Here is a 17,507-nt window from a genome sequence, read left to right as displayed (position 1 = left end):
TATGGATTTGAGGAACAGTGCAGAGAGAATAATGCCAAGATGTGGTAATGAAGTGAGGTATCTTACCCTGGTTACTTATGCGATTTCACTTGACTTACATAAAAACACCAATAAATGGTCTTTTAACCAAGACCATATGGTACAGAAAAGTATAGAGGATACTTAGACCAACAACTTAAGCGTCCCTTGGATACTTACTAGAAATGAGAATCTCATGGCCCACCCTAGATCTTCTGAATCAGAATCTCTACTACTGGGGCCCCAAAAATCTGTGTTTTAACAAGCTCTTGCAGTCATTCTGATGCATGCTAACATTTGAAAAGCACCATTATGAACTTTTTTATTATTCATATTTTAATTGGATATTTTTGGAGGGATTATTCAGTACCAAGTGAGGATGCCACCTCTGTGTCCCAAACCTTTGGACCCCAGTGTGGAAACTAAGACTCCCTTATAAAAACAAAATCCCTCAGGTCAGATGGGCTCAACATAGCTCCTGGCTTATGTGTGAGAAATGGATCATCTGGTTCTCTCCTTTATTTATTTTTTGTTTTTAATGTTAAGTAGGTATCACTAACAGATCAGTAAACTTCAGGAGAGCATTAACAATTTCTGTGTTATTCTCCTCATTAGCCGTAGAAAAGGGGTCATAAAAGTCATGTGATGAATCCTTGGATGCTGTCAGAAATTATGGTTCTCAGACACATTATAGGAAAATAAACTTGTCTAGTCTATAAGGCCATGGTGGCTCAGTGGTGAAGAATCCACCTGCCAATGCAGGAGACGCAGGTTCCATCCCTGGGTCAGGAAGATCCCCTGGAGAAGGAAATGGCAACTCAGTCCAGTATTCTTGCCTGGAGAATGAACAAGAGGAGCCTGGCAGGCTACAGTGCATGGGGTCACAAAGAGTCAAATACACTTAGGGCCGACTAAACAACAACAACAACTCTATATAACTCAACCCACCAGAAAAGTAACAAGGAAAGAACTTGGGGCCCTGGAATTCCATTGCCCTAGTTGGCTGTTTACATGGGATACTAATCATCTGTGAGCTAGTACACTGATCTCCGCATCTAGCGGGTGACACGTGTTGAGAGATGCTCGGGGAAACGGTCTCTCTGGCTGAATGCAGATACTTTGGCTCATTCTCACGTTCATCTCTGTTCACGGCCAAATCGTCGCAGATGTCTTCCTCTGAGTATCTCCATTTCTTTCCAACAGCCGATGTGCAAGATTCTGCACTTTTTCCACCAGTACATGATGTCGTGCAACTATTTCTGGATGCTCTGCGAAGGCCTCTACCTGCACACTCTGATTGTGGTGTCTGTGTTCGCTGAGGGGCAACGCCTGTGGTGGTACTACCTCCTGGGCTGGGGTAGGTATTTTCTGCGGCTGAGTTTTGATCCGCGGTTACCTCTGTCTGATTGTTTGCAGTCTTCTGCTAGTCTTGATCAGAAGATAGTCAAGGGCTCAGGTTCTATGAGGAGAGATGGGACACAGGTCCTGGCCACGGCTCAGTCTCCAAGAGAACTTGGTAGAAGCCCCTAACAAGTTCAGACAGAATGTGATAGGCGTGGGGCTGAGTGCCACAGAGGCGGGCTGTGATTATGAGAATGTCCTCAGGAAACAAACCCAGCTGACAGATTGGCGGAAAGCATGCTCTGATGGACAGAAGATCTGATTCTCCCCAAGAGAAAATGAAAGAATGCTTCTTTCAGTAGTTACTTCCTTATAAGTCTGCATGGGGCCACTTGCTGGTCATTTTCTCCCAAATCGAAGCAACTTCAAATGCTGAAGTTTAGTTCTCAGAAAAATCATTTATTTTACAACCCTCTTCAGATTGATTCTTTGCCTTGCTAGCCCTCCCCTTGTTGTAAACCAAAGAAGGAAATTCCCTACCTTCCATGAACTTTTATAGTGAACAAATAAAACATATCTAGTGCTCCAAGAGAAGAATCCTAGGGAGAGAAGGATTATTCTTTCTCTCACCATCTTTAGTGGAAGGGAAAGGTTGTTATGGCTCTGGAAGCCTGGAGGGAGAAGAGGAAAAGAAAAGAAAAACTAAACTGTGTAAAAAGTGACATCAATGTTAGAGGAAGGTGAAGAGCCCTAGGAATTAGCAGATATGGAGTCTACACTCTTCTCTAAAGTATGAAACACATTTCCTTTCTACAAAATGACAAGGTAGAAGTGAAATCTCCATGTTGCCTCTCTTTCTAATTCTGAAATGTGCATTTCAAAATCAATCCAGAGAATGAATTTCTGATTCTAAACCTGAGTGGGGTGTTAGAACTGCTGTGAATAAAACACAGTTATGTCTTGTGTAAATAGTCAACTCAGAATTCTTTCAAGTCAAACATTTAATCGATGGTCCCATGTTGAATTATATGCTTCACAGGTTAAGAAGCTGAGGTGGTTCTTAGATGAAAACTCAATATTCTGAATCTCCTTTTGCACATAATTCACAGAAAATAAAAGTGTGGCAGTCTAATTCACCTGAGACACATTTCTTAATCCAAGAATAGTTTTTAAAACTGTCTACAAATCTCAACCACATGAAACAATATTTTATTGGGCATGGGTACATCTGAGAAAAAGAGAATCTTTTTTTTTTCTTTTGTCAAATATTTCTTTACTCTAGACTACTTTTATAGAATGAAGGTTAATTTGTGAAAGATTCAGACAGGGTGCACTGCCTGCAGCCCTGTCCTTCATTCCATTTGTAAATTCAAAGTTGTTTTTGACCAATACTTCAAGTTTACTCAGGGAAGTAGATTCTGAGCTACTTTAATGAAGGTCCTGCAGCCAGAACTTACAGAGGGTAGCTACTCTGAAGTGTTCTTATTGAACGAAAATAGGATCAACACACATGTTGTAAACAGAAGAACAAAAAGCCTAGAAGAAATACTGAGAGCATCTTTGGAGCAATCAGACTTTGGCTTTCATACGCTGTCTCAGGTCAGCGTATGACCTGAAGGTCATGTCCCTTCAGGACGGCCCGGCTCCCCTCTGTAAGAGAGCCCAGCTCACACACAATGAAAAGCTTTCTGGTCTCAGTTACTGGTCATCATCATGCACCTACCACACTGGATAATTTGTGAAAGGCTTTTAAGTAACTGGATGCTGTTAACCAAACTCTCTTACAGTTTGTGACGTTCTAAGAGCATTTTATCTGCTTTGACCAAAGATAATTTGCCTGAGAACATCAGGACGACATCTTGACAAGACGCTGAATTTGTCACTGTTCTTTCCATCCAGCTGTAGTTATAGCTTTCGTACTCTTTTTTTCCTATTTTAGGACTCCCGCTGCTGCCAAGCACTGCTCATGCTATTGCTCGGGCTCTGTTATTCAACGACAAGTAAGTATTGTGGGTTTTAGTCAATTTATTTGTAAATAAAATGCGATTATATTGATATATTCCCCCCTCTTTTATTCAGCTGCTGGCTGAGTGTGGACACCAACCTGCTTTACATCATCCACGGTCCAGTCATGGGGGCACTGGTGGTGAGAATTACTTTTTAAATCCATTATTAACAGTGTTATCTCTGTGGGGTGTTCTGTCAAGATGGTTTTATGTAGTATGTGTATTACAACTCCAAAATGAAGTTAATTTAATGATAATCTATAATAACAATTTGACCCAAGAATCTTTTTTTTAAAAAAAATGACTTTAATACAGTTGAGTGGAGGGTCATAAGCTCATTTCTATACAAGCCACAGCAACAATACAGTGGGTTTTTTTTTTTTAGACGATTCGATAAATTCTCCTAATTAAAGATAAAGACCAAAGGTGAAGATATTGCTGATAAGAATGAGAGAGACCACAAAGTCCACTTGCACCATTTTCCGCTGGGCTCTGCCGAACTAAACCATCTTCCATTTCACCTTTGGTCCATGAGCCATCATCATGACTACCACTGAGCATGCACCTAAAGTATATCAGGCACTTCACATACATTGTCATGCTATTTGCTAACAGCAGTCCTTCAAAGTGGACACATCAAGATGGTTTACTCATTAGGAAAACTAGACTCAAAGGCTCAAGTAAAGTCATTTAGAATCCCATGACAAGTAAGAAGTTGGGCAGGAAGAGAATATGATTATCTGAATCTATATCCAAGCTCTTTCTTTCTACCCATAGTTTACTATATGTTGGCCATCATCAGAGCCATCAAATTTAGTATTTAGACTTTTTTTCCCCCATTAATCTCAAAGACTGTTTTCTTCAGGTAATAGTTAGAAAAATAAAAACAGTCCGAGTCATAGATCACACTCTCCTCCTGTACTAAAGAATCATCCATTGGTAACTGATCAAACTGGGTCACACCCAGACTGTCTCCTAACTTTTCTGGCCTTTCCAATGCAGATTCAATTTCTTTTGCCATTTTTCAGAGTAGTGATGTACTTACTAGTTCAACTGTGCTCACAAGGACCTATTAATGTGGGTCTTGAATATTTATCACCACTGCATAAGAATTTGATTTTTATTAAGGATCTCTTTCCTTCTTGAATTTTGGGGGTAACAACACTTAACTTCTAGAGAAACCACTCTGATTATTTTTAAATAAATGATCAACTAAAATTTTAAAACAACCTTGGTTTCAAAACTAACTTTCACAGCCAAAAGTAGTTTTTTGTGATCTACAAGAATGGCAGATATTAAAGAGTGACCATACCAAGTGCTGGCAAGCGTGACGAACAACTGGAATTCTCACATAATGCTGGAGGGAGTGTAACATGAAGCCACCTCTTTGGAAAGCAGTTTGGCAGCTTCTCATAAAGTTAAACATACATTCACCATATGAACAGGCCTTTCCACTGTTAAGTAATTTTTTCAAATGAAATGAAAACATGCCCCCACAAAGACTTGTACACAAGTATTCACTGTGTGCTTATTCATGACAATCAAATTTTGGAAACCATTGCAATTTCCATAAACAGGAAAATGAATAAACAAATTATGTGTGTGTGTTATTTATATAATGCAGTACTCCTCAGCAGTAAAAATGAATGAAATGCCAATATACACAACACAAATGAATCTCACAGATAGTATGTTAAATCAAAGTAACCAAACACAAAAGAATACATAGTGCACACACACACACACACACACTCCCATTTCTGTAATGCCAGAAATCAGTGGCTACTAGAGGTGAGGGCATGGAGTTGCTGACTGCAAAGGGGCAAGAGGGGGCTTTCTGGGGTGGTGGAAGTGCTCTTTTCTTGTTTGGAGTAGTTGTTACCCTGATACAAACATTTGTCTAAACTTCCCAATTGTAAACTTAGAATCTCTATTTTATTGAATGTACATTATGCCTCAGTGAAGTGATTTCCTTTAAAAAGTGTTATTAGAAAACAAGAAGTAGTCTGGGTTAGCCTTCTCCACTCCATAAGCTTTACAGATAAATGTCTGAGACCCCATTTTACTTTTAGTTAACTAGTCCTAGCTAAGGGGGATGGAGAAGGCAATGGCACCCCACTCCAGTGCTCTTGCCTGGTAAATCCCATGGACAGAGGAGCCTGGTAGGCTGCAGTCCATCAGGTCGCTAAGAGTCAGACACGACTGAGCGACTTCACTCTCACTTTCATGTGCTGGAGAAGGAAATGGCAACCCACTCCAGTGTTCTTGCCTGGAGAATCCCAGGGACTGGGGAGCCTGGTGGGCTGCCGTCTATGGGGTCACACAGAGTCGGACACGACTGAAGTGACTTAGCAGCAGCAGCAGCAGCAGCTAAGGGGGAAAATCTTAATGAAAAGATAAGAAGGTGAAATCTAAAAATATCATTTATGACTTCCCTTTGGAAAAACGATAAAAACCTAAATAAAGAATAAAACATCTTCCTTAGATTTGAACCTAATATAGTTACATATTCAGGATATTATTTTCTCATTTAGTAAAAAAGGGGGGGAGGTGGGAGGGATGTTAATTAATGCTCAATAAGAGTATTTGGCTCCCCTGATGCTCCCTGTTGTCATAACAAGGAGCAGATGGTCTCAATTCTCAGGCAGTCGCGTGTGTTCCATCCAGTGTGGGTGCCAGCCGACCTCCCCACCCCCACACACACACCGGGTAGATAAGAACTGGGCCAAGGGGGTGTCCTTCAGGGGCGTTCACCTGGAGAATTTGCTCAGAACATCGTTTATCTTTGCAGTTGAACTTCTTCTTCCTGCTGAACATCATCCGGGTGCTTGTGAAGAAAATAAAGGAATCGCAGGAGGACTCGTACATGTACCTGAAGGCGGTGAGGGCCACTTTGATCCTGGTGCCCCTTCTGGGGGTCCAGTTCGTCATCCTTCCCTGGCGACCTTCCCACCCCGTGCTTGGGAAGATCTACGACTTTGTGATGCACTCTCTGATTCATTTCCAGGTGAGGGGTGATGTGCTCTCTGATTCACTTCCGGGTGAGGGGGGAATCATGGATGCCGCCACTCTCTCAGCTACTTGGAGCAGGGGCCGCAGTTGTCTGCGGCTCGTCTGTGACGAGAATGAGCCTTTTGAACACGCATTACCTGGAAGGGAGGAGGCACCTCTCTGTCTTCCTCACTGCCTGCTTTCCCACGTTTTGAATCCTAAAACTGAGCAAGGAAACAGGAAATGGGAGGCCTGAACTTTGAGAATACATCCGGAAATCCCATGGACAGAGGAGCCTGGTGGGCAACCATCCCTGGGGTCACACAAGAGTCAGACGTAACTGAGTGACTAAACAAGAGACAACCGAAATATTTGTCTAGAAATTGACTCACTTGCCCAGTGCTGAGGACAGAGTTATCCCCACAGTCGTTGACCTCTCTTTCTCCTCCCCATATCTGAGGGCCACATTGGGTTTTGCTTTATTGAGGAGAGTGTTGAAGACCCATGTAATCGATGCCAGTTGGCTTTCCAGACTGGATCACCATCAACAATTTCGACCATTTCTGTAGACACAAGCTTGGGTACACAAGACTCTTGAGTGGTGACAGGAATTTGAGAGTAGTTACTAAATCCATGTCCTGTTTGGTGAGGTGGACTTAGCTGTGGGCACAGTACTGCACTCAGTCACCACAAGGACAGGTCAGAGTCAGGCCTACAGCCATGCATTGTGACACGTGTGCTTGCAAAAGTTCTCTCTACTAAACTCTACAAGATCCTCATTTTTAAATTTTTTGGGTACAAAAATTCTTTTCAAATCCCCTGTAATCAGCATATTCTGCTATAAATCTCCATGTTAAGGGAAGCAATATATTAACCAGATTAATGAGAACAGTTCTTGTAGCCAAACAATAGAATCCTGATGAGAAAAAGTCATTCCTGATGGAATATTCTTGGAGCTAAGCCCTGGACATGAGTGGTAGTACCTGTTTTTCCATCGAGCTTTGACTTGCTATTGCTGTAGTGAAATGTTCCTCTCCAGGTTGTCTATTTGTATTGATTACTAAACAACACAACGCACACAAAAATAACTTCAGCTCCATTTTTCCTCCTTTTTTTAGGGATTCTTCGTGGCCGTCATCTACTGCTTCTGCAACCATGAGGTAAGTGTGCATTTCATGTAATAGTGTCACCTCTTATGAAGCCAGCACTTTACCATCTCCCAAGGGCCTCCGTGCTCTTTGCAGTATCTCTCACTTCTACAGTTGACCTTATACGGTTTCCTGACTAGCCCAATCTTATTTTTTCCACTACTGCAAGTTGAATCTTATCTATGTTTTTGTGTGGTACAATTGCAGCTATTATCCAGACAGGTAGCTAAATTCACATTTCCTGGCATTGTACCTTAAGCTGGTTGGCACCCTGAGAAGCAACAGTGAAAGCTATTCTGGGTTCCCGTAGAATCCAAGTCACATCCCCATTCCCTTTGGAAGAACCAACCCATCACTAGGGCAGAGCCAGAATCTAGCCAGTCTATCTTGAGTCACTTGCCTTCTTTTCCATTTGCTTGGTACCAGTGTCACACCACCTATTCAACTCTTGGGAAATCACCCTGGAGTTAAGACTCAAAAGGGAGTAAGTAATTTGTTACCTGAATATTTAGATCAGGAAAACCTAGAGATCCACATGGTCAGTGTCTTAAGGGTTTTTTTTTTAAGCCAGAGTTCCCTTTCTTCCAATGATATTCTGCATGGAAGCCCAATTTGTAAAACATAAGTGAAGCTGCTTAAATTTATACCAAAGAACTTCCAGGGCTTCAAAGAACATGATTTGAAAGCTCCCTCATTTGTCAGGTGAGAAATCGAAACTCCAGAAAGATCATGTGACTTGCACAATGTCACAATCGTAGCTTATAACCAGGACTAGAACCCAGATTTCCTGATTCCTAGTTACATGGACTAAATCTTCCACTGCACAGCATTATATATATGCCTCCTTCCTGAAGCTTCATTAGTATACGTCCTTGAGTTATACACCTCATAACTTTTAATGTTAAAGTATCTGTGATCATTTTAAATCAATCTTTATTAATAATTTTATACCAAAGCAAAACACATTTTAAGAGATCTACATATTATTTCAAGTTGGTAATGAGAACCATTGTCTAACCATTATCAATTGATATTTAATGGATTTTCTAGTCTTCATTTCTTCAGTTAAACAACATTCAGTGAGCACCTATGATATTTTGCAGCTCTGTGACCTCTTGCTCATCTCCAACCCTCAAATTGCAAGACTGCTGCTCCTGTTCTCTCTCTTAATTGATACATTTTATTCCTTCATTCATCCATCAACTCCTTCCTTAATCCAACAAAAATATACTGTACATTCATTATTGCTAGGGACTATCCTGAAAGCCTGAGATAGAAATGAAAGACATCTTTCTGTTAGCAGCAAAGTGTCTCTTTAAGAATAGTAAAAACAAATAAATAGGACTTAGGTCACCCCATCTTTATATCAATTCCTGTCAATGTATATCCCTGCCTTTTGAATTGGCTCAGGTGGCATACAAAATAAATATTTTCATCTAAAATAATATCAGTATAGGGCTAATATAAAAATCAGGTTCAGGCAGAGTATACCTTGAAAACACGAGAGAACTGCATGCATTTATAAACATTCCTCAATATTGTTTGTGTCTTAACGATGACACTGTCTCTAAAGTGGCAGGCATAGAAAGTGAGCCCAGAGGTGTGCCTGACAATTGAAAGTCTCTAGTTCAAGTGTGTTTCTCTGCTTTTAGAAGTAAAGACACCATCTCCATTTTAATTAGTATCATGTTACTGGGGGAATGTACAAGTGTGACATTTCTAATAATATAGAAATCATGTACTGTGCCAAATGTAATATCACAGTCCCATGAATTGTGGGCATCTGGGCCTCAGCTGGGCCTTCTGTGAACATATTGTCTTACAATACTGAACACGGGCAGAACGCTGACTCATGCAGGAAGTGATTTCCAGCCGCATCTGGGATAGAGTTGTGATCAGGCTCTGCCTGACTGAATGTTACATTCTAGCAGAAATCTAGGGGGCTAATACGTCAGTTCTACGATGAAGATAAAGGTTTTAATTTTTCATTATTATCCATTTGTCATCAGTGATTCCTGCCATGGAAATCGGTCAGATAGTCAGTGGAGGAGAGGATTTTTGAGAATTCCAGTACTAGGTATCAGGAGGTGACCGTGAGAGTACGCTTATGTAAAAAACATTTCCCACAACTCTTCCAAGACAGTGGACATTGACCATCCAGTCATTTCAGTCAGTTACTAAGGATCTACGAGACCTCAAAAAGATGATTACAGCTATGTGCTTAGTTGCATCCGACTCTTTGCGACTCCATGGGCTGGGGCCTGCCAAGCTCTTCTGTCCATGGGATTCTCCAGGCGAGAATGCGGGAGTGGGTAGCCATTTCCTCCTCCAGATTACAGCTATAAAGATGCCCAGTTTTCCCTAGGTCTGTATTCACCACTTCCCTTTCCTGTTTGTAAGGGACTCTCCTTATATCACTATGTGCTATTTCCAGATCAGAAATGTTATCACTTCATATGCAAAGCTAAATTTTTCTATTTAAAAATTCTTTCAGTAAAACTTGGTTTTCAAAAATACTACCTTTCTAGAAAACTCAAGAAAGTCAGCTTCAGGACCCAAAGCTAAGCAATGATTTCTTTGTCCTAGACAAAAAATGATCAGAACTCCTGAGATAAAGCTCATTTTCCATTCAACAGCACATAACTGCAAGTTCTTACAATGAACTTAATAGGAAGACAAAGGCCAAAGACAAAAACATCCAAATTCAACTACGAAGATTCCAACCTGATTTTCTTTTTTACAAATATAGAGACCTCCAAATGTTACCAACCCTATACAGTTAGTTACCAATAGAACCAGGTATAATCATTATTCCTTCAAACCATCCAGACTCTTATTTTTTACAGTTGACAATAAATAAATTGGCATAATCGGGAAAATGTGAAGTGATCTGTGATAATTGCTTTTATAACTAGCAATGCATTTATATAATTCAAAACTTTGTGTATTCTACTTTCCCCATGGGCAACTCCTTATATTTCTCATGCTTTTCAGGAGCAACCAAAGCCTCCTCTGTTTTTTTTTCAAATAGATTCAATGCCCATATTCTTGTGATCAAAGCACTGTTAGGCTCAACCTGAGGTATTGTAGGAGATAATTGCCCTTATTAAACTGAAATTATTGAAGTGTCTTTCACATGCTGCTAAGGGCCTATTCTTACACGTGTGGTTTACAAATGGAAGCAGATTGCCATCTCCACACAAAAGGATAGCTTATAATTCTGGAGTACAATTACAGGAGGCAATGAACATTTCTGTCATAATTTTTAAAAATTAAAATAGACTTCAAACCCTTTGGCCTCATGCTGGGTACCTCATTAGTATGCATGGATACTCCAGTGGAGATTATTTTAAAAGGACAGATGAGGCAAAACAAAGGACTTCCTTTTTTTTTTCCCTGCTGGGCCCTGTCTGCCTTGGACACCTTTAAATATGTGTACGTTTTAGCTATAAAGACAACGTTGGTATTTAGGAGATTTTGAATCCACAGAAACTAACAAGTTCCCTTTGTCTGGGGACAGTGCTTCTCTGAGCTGTATATTTCCTAATTCAACAGGGCGTTTGATAGTTCCTAGATAATAAACAGGAGAAGGCAATGGCAACCTACTCCAGTACCCTTGCCTGGAAAATCCCATGGACGGAGGAGCCTGGTGGGCTGCAGTCCGTGGGGTCGCTAAAAGTCAGACGCCACTGAGAGACTTCACTTTCACTTTTCCCTTCCATGCATTGGAGAAGGAAATGGCAACCCATTCCAGTGTTCTTGCCTGGAGAATCCCAGGGATGGGGGAGCCTGGTGGGCTGCCGTCTATGGGGTCGCACAGAGTCGGGCATGACTGAAGCGACTTAGCAGCAGCAGCAGCAGATAATAAACTCGGCATTTAAGGACCTATGTTTAATAGACAGTACAGTCCAAAAACTGGAAAGCAACTGAAATATTTCCTAGGTTCTTGAAGAGGTGCTAGAGGAGAAATGGCATGGCCACAGGTATTTAGCTGAAAGTATAACTCAGGAGGGATCTTCTTTCCCAAATGTATTCAGCTATGGTTTCATATCATCCCTTTCTTATATAATCAATCTAGTCTCTTCAATTCTGTAACTCTCCCTATGGCATAGATTGCAAAGCAAAAGCTCACACACTGACAGGGAAACATGGTGTCTTTTTCAGGAGTGAAGTAGAAGACAAAGTGGGTGATGCAAGAGGAGACTGTGAACTATTCATTCATCAATACCTTTAATAAATGCATTCATATTTGAAAATACATTCTTAGGGTAATCTTCCCACCAAGAGTATTATCTTTCCTTTTCTCAAAAAGATCGAACAACACCCTTTTCCCAGCACAAATCACCATGTGAAGAAAACTTTCATTCACATTAGCATCCAATATTTTCCAGGCTGTTGAGGACTCTCCCTGGAGACCTAGCTTAGAGTATATGAGAAGTAACTGAACATGAGATCAGAAACTGTCATTAAGAACTCTTTTTATATCCTTAACAACACCACCCTCCAAAGATATATATCCACACATATGACAGAAGAGTTTCCTTTAGTCTAAAGATTAAAGACCACCATCCTGCCATAATAAGGGTATAACAGTAGGAATACTAGTAACCTCCTTGTTTGGTATTATACTTATATCTTAGATGCCACTTGATTCATACTGTAGCCATGTAATCCATCAGGAAACTAGGTGAGGTAGAAAAGTTGTATTGAAGAAAGTAATCTCAGAGGGGTTAACTATCCTGCCCAAGATTTCATGACTAATGTGGGCAGAGCTGGTTTCTTGACCCAAAGTTCAATATTTTTTCATGGCATCAAATGAGACACAGTGAAATGGCCTTATCAGTGGAAAAGGCATTGAAAGGTGATGTGATGTTACTATTACAAGTGTTTGTTTCTGGTAATTCCAAAATTAGCAACCCACTGCAGCTCCCGAGCAGTTCTCCAAATCGTACACCGTGGCATGAGAGAGAATACCTAACAATAAATGTAGATGATCCAGTGGTTTATAATTCACCTCAGGGAGGAATTCAAGTTCTCCAAAACCTGTGTTTCTAAGTCTTATATCAAAACTCAGGCTTTCATATTTGCATGAAATAAAACTTCCATTTCTTCCTCAGATTCAGTCTAGACATTTTTAGCCACTGGATGTCAATACACTAATTACAATACAGTCATGGATGGTCATTTTCTTGGCATTAGAAACTCATTCTAGAATGGATGTTGACAACCATTCAGAAAACATTTATTGAATAACTGCTCCTTGCCAAACACCATGACATCTAGCGTTACAAAACACGAATAAGACATGGTTTGTTAACCACTAACCAGAGTTTTATTGGGCACACCTCATCTCAAGCCATGCTGGATAAAGGAAAATCAACAGTATAAGGCCATTATCATAAAATCCAGAGCTGTGAAATAGCTTCCAGATACTTTTTCAAGACCAATAACATGTAGATTTAGATAAAAGCTTCTGCTGTATCAGAAGTTGTAGCAGATAAAAAGGTTTCAAACTCTGCTTTCCTAATGTGATGCGCATGCCATATTGAATGTGAAACCAGATCAAATTTCATTCATGGTATAAAAGCTCTAATGAAGAAACTTTTGCTCAAAAGAGCAAATAACCTTGCCAGGGGCAGCTGAGGCAAATTACTTAGTCCTCCGGTCTGCAGATTCTTCCTCCAAGATGGTATTTCATAGCCAGAGCCTTTCCCACACAGCCCTTTTAGATGAGAATTAAAAATTCAACCTCCCCAAACCTCTGATGGGGGCTTCCCTAGCGGCTCAAAGGGTAAAGAATCTGCCTGCAATGCGGGGGCGCCCCGGATTCCATCCCTGGGTGGGGAAGATGCCCTGGAGAAGGGAACTGCAACCCACTCCAGTCTTCTAGCCTGGAGACTCCCATGGACAGAGAGGCCTGGCGGGCTACAGCTCGTGGGGTCACGAGGAGTCGGACCCGACTGAGCCGCTAACACACACAGCCTCTGATGAGCGCCGAGAACTGTGCTCGGGGCATTCCCGACAGACATGTGAACAGAAGGTTCGCTTTGGTCTTCCAGGTCCAGGCCGCCCTGAAGCGCCAGTGGAACCAGTACCAAGCGCAGCGCTGGAATGGCCGCCGCCGGGCCCACCGCGCGGCCAATGCCGCCGCCGCCACTGCCGCCGCCGCCGCCGCCCTGGCTGAGACTCCGCCGATCTACATCTGCCACCAGGAGCCGCAGAACGAGCCCGCCGACCACCTGGGCGAGGAGGGTGCTGAGGTCATCCCTATGGAGGGCGGGGAGGTCATCCCTATGGAGGGCGGGGAGGTCATCTCCATGAAGGGCGCTGAGGTCATCCCTATGGAGGGTGGGGAGGTCATCTCCATGAAGGGTGCTGAGGTCATCGCCGTGCAGGGCGCTGCTGAGGTCATCGCCGTGGAGGGTGCTGAGGTTGTCGCTATGGAGATCATTGAGCAAGAGTCATCCGCTTGAAATGTGACGCCGACAACAGCCTTGTGACCCCCGAGCCCTCATTTCCTGGGAGCAAGACCAACCCTACATCTCAAGTGATCTCCATCCTCCCAGGAGCACACATCTCATTTGTGAGAAGTATCAAGTGCATTTGTCCATAGTGAATCCGAAGACAGTTTTACTTGGTACTGTTGCTACCGGGAGACAGTCGAGGAATGGAGTCTCCCTCTACACCACCTGTGAACTCTGCAACACCTGTGAACTTTGCGACACCTGTGAATTCTGTGACACCTGTGAACTCTGCAACACCTGTGAACTCCTGTGAATACCATCTTTCATCCAGGACTGAGTTGTACAAATGTCAGAGTAACAGCAAGCAAAGTAACCGAGTAAAACCCAAGTTGACCTAGTTCAGATCCAGGGTGCTCCGTGTTAATCTTGAAGCCATTTCTACCTTCGAAAAATTCAATCACCATCATTGGTTTTCTTTTTAACTCAAAACTTTGAAATTAGGATACTTTGGTATTTGGCTATGGTTCTGATTTTTTTTTATTGCTTTTTTTAATTTCAATCAATTCTGATGTTCCTCAGATGTTTTACCATCCACAGACACACACACAATGTAAACCGCACAAATTACAACGTGACCTCCTCAAAGTGGCTTTCTAACGTAGAGATGACTGAGTTTGTGGGGGGAAAAGACCTGCATTTGACAGGAAGATGTAAGGCTTTGAATGGAAAAAAAAAAAAAAAAAGTTAGTTTGCTCCAAATATTAGATGGGTCTTTGTGTTCATTACTTTACTAATACCGAGTGCTCGGCTTGGCCTAGTGCAAGTCCTGACTTCTGTAAGAAGGAATTGGCTTTCGTGTTCACTGTGCTTTGATTACTAACATTTACAAATTGGGAAGTCACAAAGAATCCATCACTAAATTTTTCACAAAACTGCCAAAAAATCGAATTCCTAGTGGAAGAGAATACTCTCTCTAAAGAGAGTTTTCCACTTTCCTAAACTCCAGGATTTATATAACAAATCACTCGAGGTTTCTAAAGCAGATTACCTCTTGCCCTTGGGTGCTATCTAGCAGTAAAAGATAAATTTGTTTAAGACTGGTAATTAAAAGACTCCATATAACTCCATTAACTGCTTTCCACCCAGCTTCTAAGCTTAATAAGATCTCAGCCTTTTCCAGAAAGATTCAGTAGGGCTAATTAGAAATCAGTTTGTGGTTGACCTCTTGTTTGATGCTATTAGTGAAACAGGAGGGGGAAAAAAACAATTAACCACTACAAGTTTGACTGTATACCAACTCATTTAAAATAAGAGTTTCTCATTAAAATTCAATGTTATATTCCCATACCTCTCTTTACTTCCATATAAAATCTTCAAAAATCCCTGAGTAAACCAGTATCATTACTGGCACCTGAGATTAATTTGTGAATTTGCAACAGCACTCAGTTACCCTTATGTAATTTGTATTCCAAATGAAGAGATACATCAAAGCCCTCCACATCTCAAGTCTCAAGTTATGTGCTCTTACGCCACTGCCTTTCAGAGATGATATAGTTTCAGAGATGATATAGTTTTTAGAGATGATATAGTTTTGGAAAGACAAAAGAAAAATATATTCTTTCAGAGAAAATGTATTTTGGATACTAAAGTAGCTTATGTCTCCTTTACTTGAATGTAAGGGAGGATTTGAAAAGAGGGTATTTTTCCAATCACAGTGTTTATGTAATAAGTGTTCCTATTTTTGTTTACAAACATGGAAAGCAGTATTTCTGGCAGCTCTAGTACAAATGTGATAACATTTTGCTGAAATATTCTAAATGCTATTGTGCTAATATAGTAGTGGCTGAATAAGATCAAACAGCTTACTATAGAATTGTGCACAGTGCCAAAATGATGTGAAATGCTTGTGCTGTATCCATGTATGAATTAATAAAGAGTAATGATAAGCAAAAGTTGTATGTGTGTTTCAGTTGTGTCTGACTCTTTGTGACCCTATGAACTATGGCTTGCCAGGCTCCTCTGTCTATGGAATTGTATGTGTGCATATTTTCTAAAGAAATATATTCATCTTTTCATTCATTCATCTCATCTCCTAAGCTCATTCCATATTATCTGGGATGCTAACATCTCATCTTGCTTGTATTACAGGAGATGGCAAGATAATCCAAAAATATAAATTAGAAAACCATATGCAAAAACACCAAGGATATTGTCTGTCGGTGTAGCCATCTTCAATCTTCACTTTGACTATAACCTCCAAAGCACAGTTCTCATGCCCTTGTTAATGCAAAACCACACAGGACTATCAGCCTATTTTGTATAAGTTTGGGAAGCACAGCTAAGAAATCTGGGACAAGAAAGTATCACATTCTTTTATCATTGCTGTTTTGTTTTACTTTTTTTTCATTATTGTGGGACCAGACTTGAACTGTCTGACATCACATCAGATCGTTATAATTGTTAGAGTCATTGATTTTTAAGATGGTTTTGGAGATTAAGGCTGGATAAAAGGCAACAAATTAAATATCATTAGAATGTATAACAGCCACTATTAGAAAGATTTTCAGATCTGGAAAGCATGAAATGGAAAAAAATGAGGATTAAATGAGAACCATGATGAACTAATACAGGCAAACAGAAGTAATTTGTAGGTTCATGCAACGTGATAGCACCCAGAATTGCTGGCCTCTGGAGATCCGGGTAAATTTTTCAGAAAGGATACATCAGGACTACATTTTCCCTTTGTGTTCTACTGGAAAATACAAATAAATATCGTTACCCTTGTGATGTTGAACAAAAATAATTTCCCATCATACAGTAAAATCTGATTCTCCAACAGGGTAACTTGAATTCAGATGGTCAGCTGCCTTCCAGCTTTGGCCCCAAATCGACTTTGGATGTATGTCAATATCATGGCTTCTGGAGGAAGGAAAGATGTTGCAAGGAAATGATAGAAACACTCATCACAGAGCTCCAACCCTTCTCATTCATTCCTTCATTCATTATCGTTGATTGAACAGATGTCTCATACACCTTTCATTCAGCTATACAGCAAATATTTGCTAATAGTAGCCATTGTGAAACAATTTCTTTGTGTCAAACCTGCCAAGTGAACCCATACCCTTAAACCATGCATGTGTGTGTGCTCGGTAGTGTCTGACTCTTTGCAGCTCCATGGACTATAGCCCTCTGTCCATGGGATTCTCCAAGCAATAATACTGCCATGGGGTGCCACTTCCTCCTTCAGGATATCTTCCCGACCCTTGCGTCTCTGGTCATTGGCAGTTGGATTCTTTAGCACTGCCTGGGAAGGCCACACCCTTAAACCACAACCACTGATATCTTTGGGGCTGATATCTTTCCACACACGTCGGGTGGAAAACCAAAGCAATATAAGGTTGGAGGTGGTAGCTGAGTGTGACCTTTCTTAGCCCTGAGTGGGACAGCTAAGTTATAAGAAATATTCTTAGAACAAAATCTCTTCCCCTAAAGGCTTAGCAAGAACTCATTTTTCTTTACAATAAAGTCTAACATAGTAG

General features: G+C 41.0%; 1 protein-coding gene across 1 annotated transcript in view; it reads left to right on the top strand.

Annotated features, from left to right (window-relative positions):
* Positions 1-15,920, top strand: part of CALCR (calcitonin receptor) — a 109,938-nt gene extending 94,018 nt beyond the window's left edge. The window contains exons 9-14 of the mRNA XM_043462604.1: positions 1,222-1,375; positions 3,299-3,359; positions 3,439-3,505; positions 6,157-6,372; positions 7,475-7,516; positions 13,564-15,920. Coding sequence (XP_043318539.1) covers positions 1,222-1,375; positions 3,299-3,359; positions 3,439-3,505; positions 6,157-6,372; positions 7,475-7,516; positions 13,564-13,977 — 954 coding nt within the window. The 3' untranslated portion in view covers positions 13,978-15,920. The remainder of the gene's footprint in view (positions 1-1,221; positions 1,376-3,298; positions 3,360-3,438; positions 3,506-6,156; positions 6,373-7,474; positions 7,517-13,563) is intronic.
* The last annotated feature ends 1,587 nt before the right edge of the window (positions 15,921-17,507 follow it).

This window comes from Cervus canadensis, chromosome 3, assembly GCF_019320065.1.
Source record: "Cervus canadensis isolate Bull #8, Minnesota chromosome 3, ASM1932006v1, whole genome shotgun sequence".
NCBI lineage: Eukaryota > Metazoa > Chordata > Mammalia > Artiodactyla > Cervidae > Cervus > Cervus canadensis.
The sequence above is the reverse complement of the archived record's forward strand: the minus strand, read 5'-3'. Positions and strand labels throughout refer to the sequence as shown.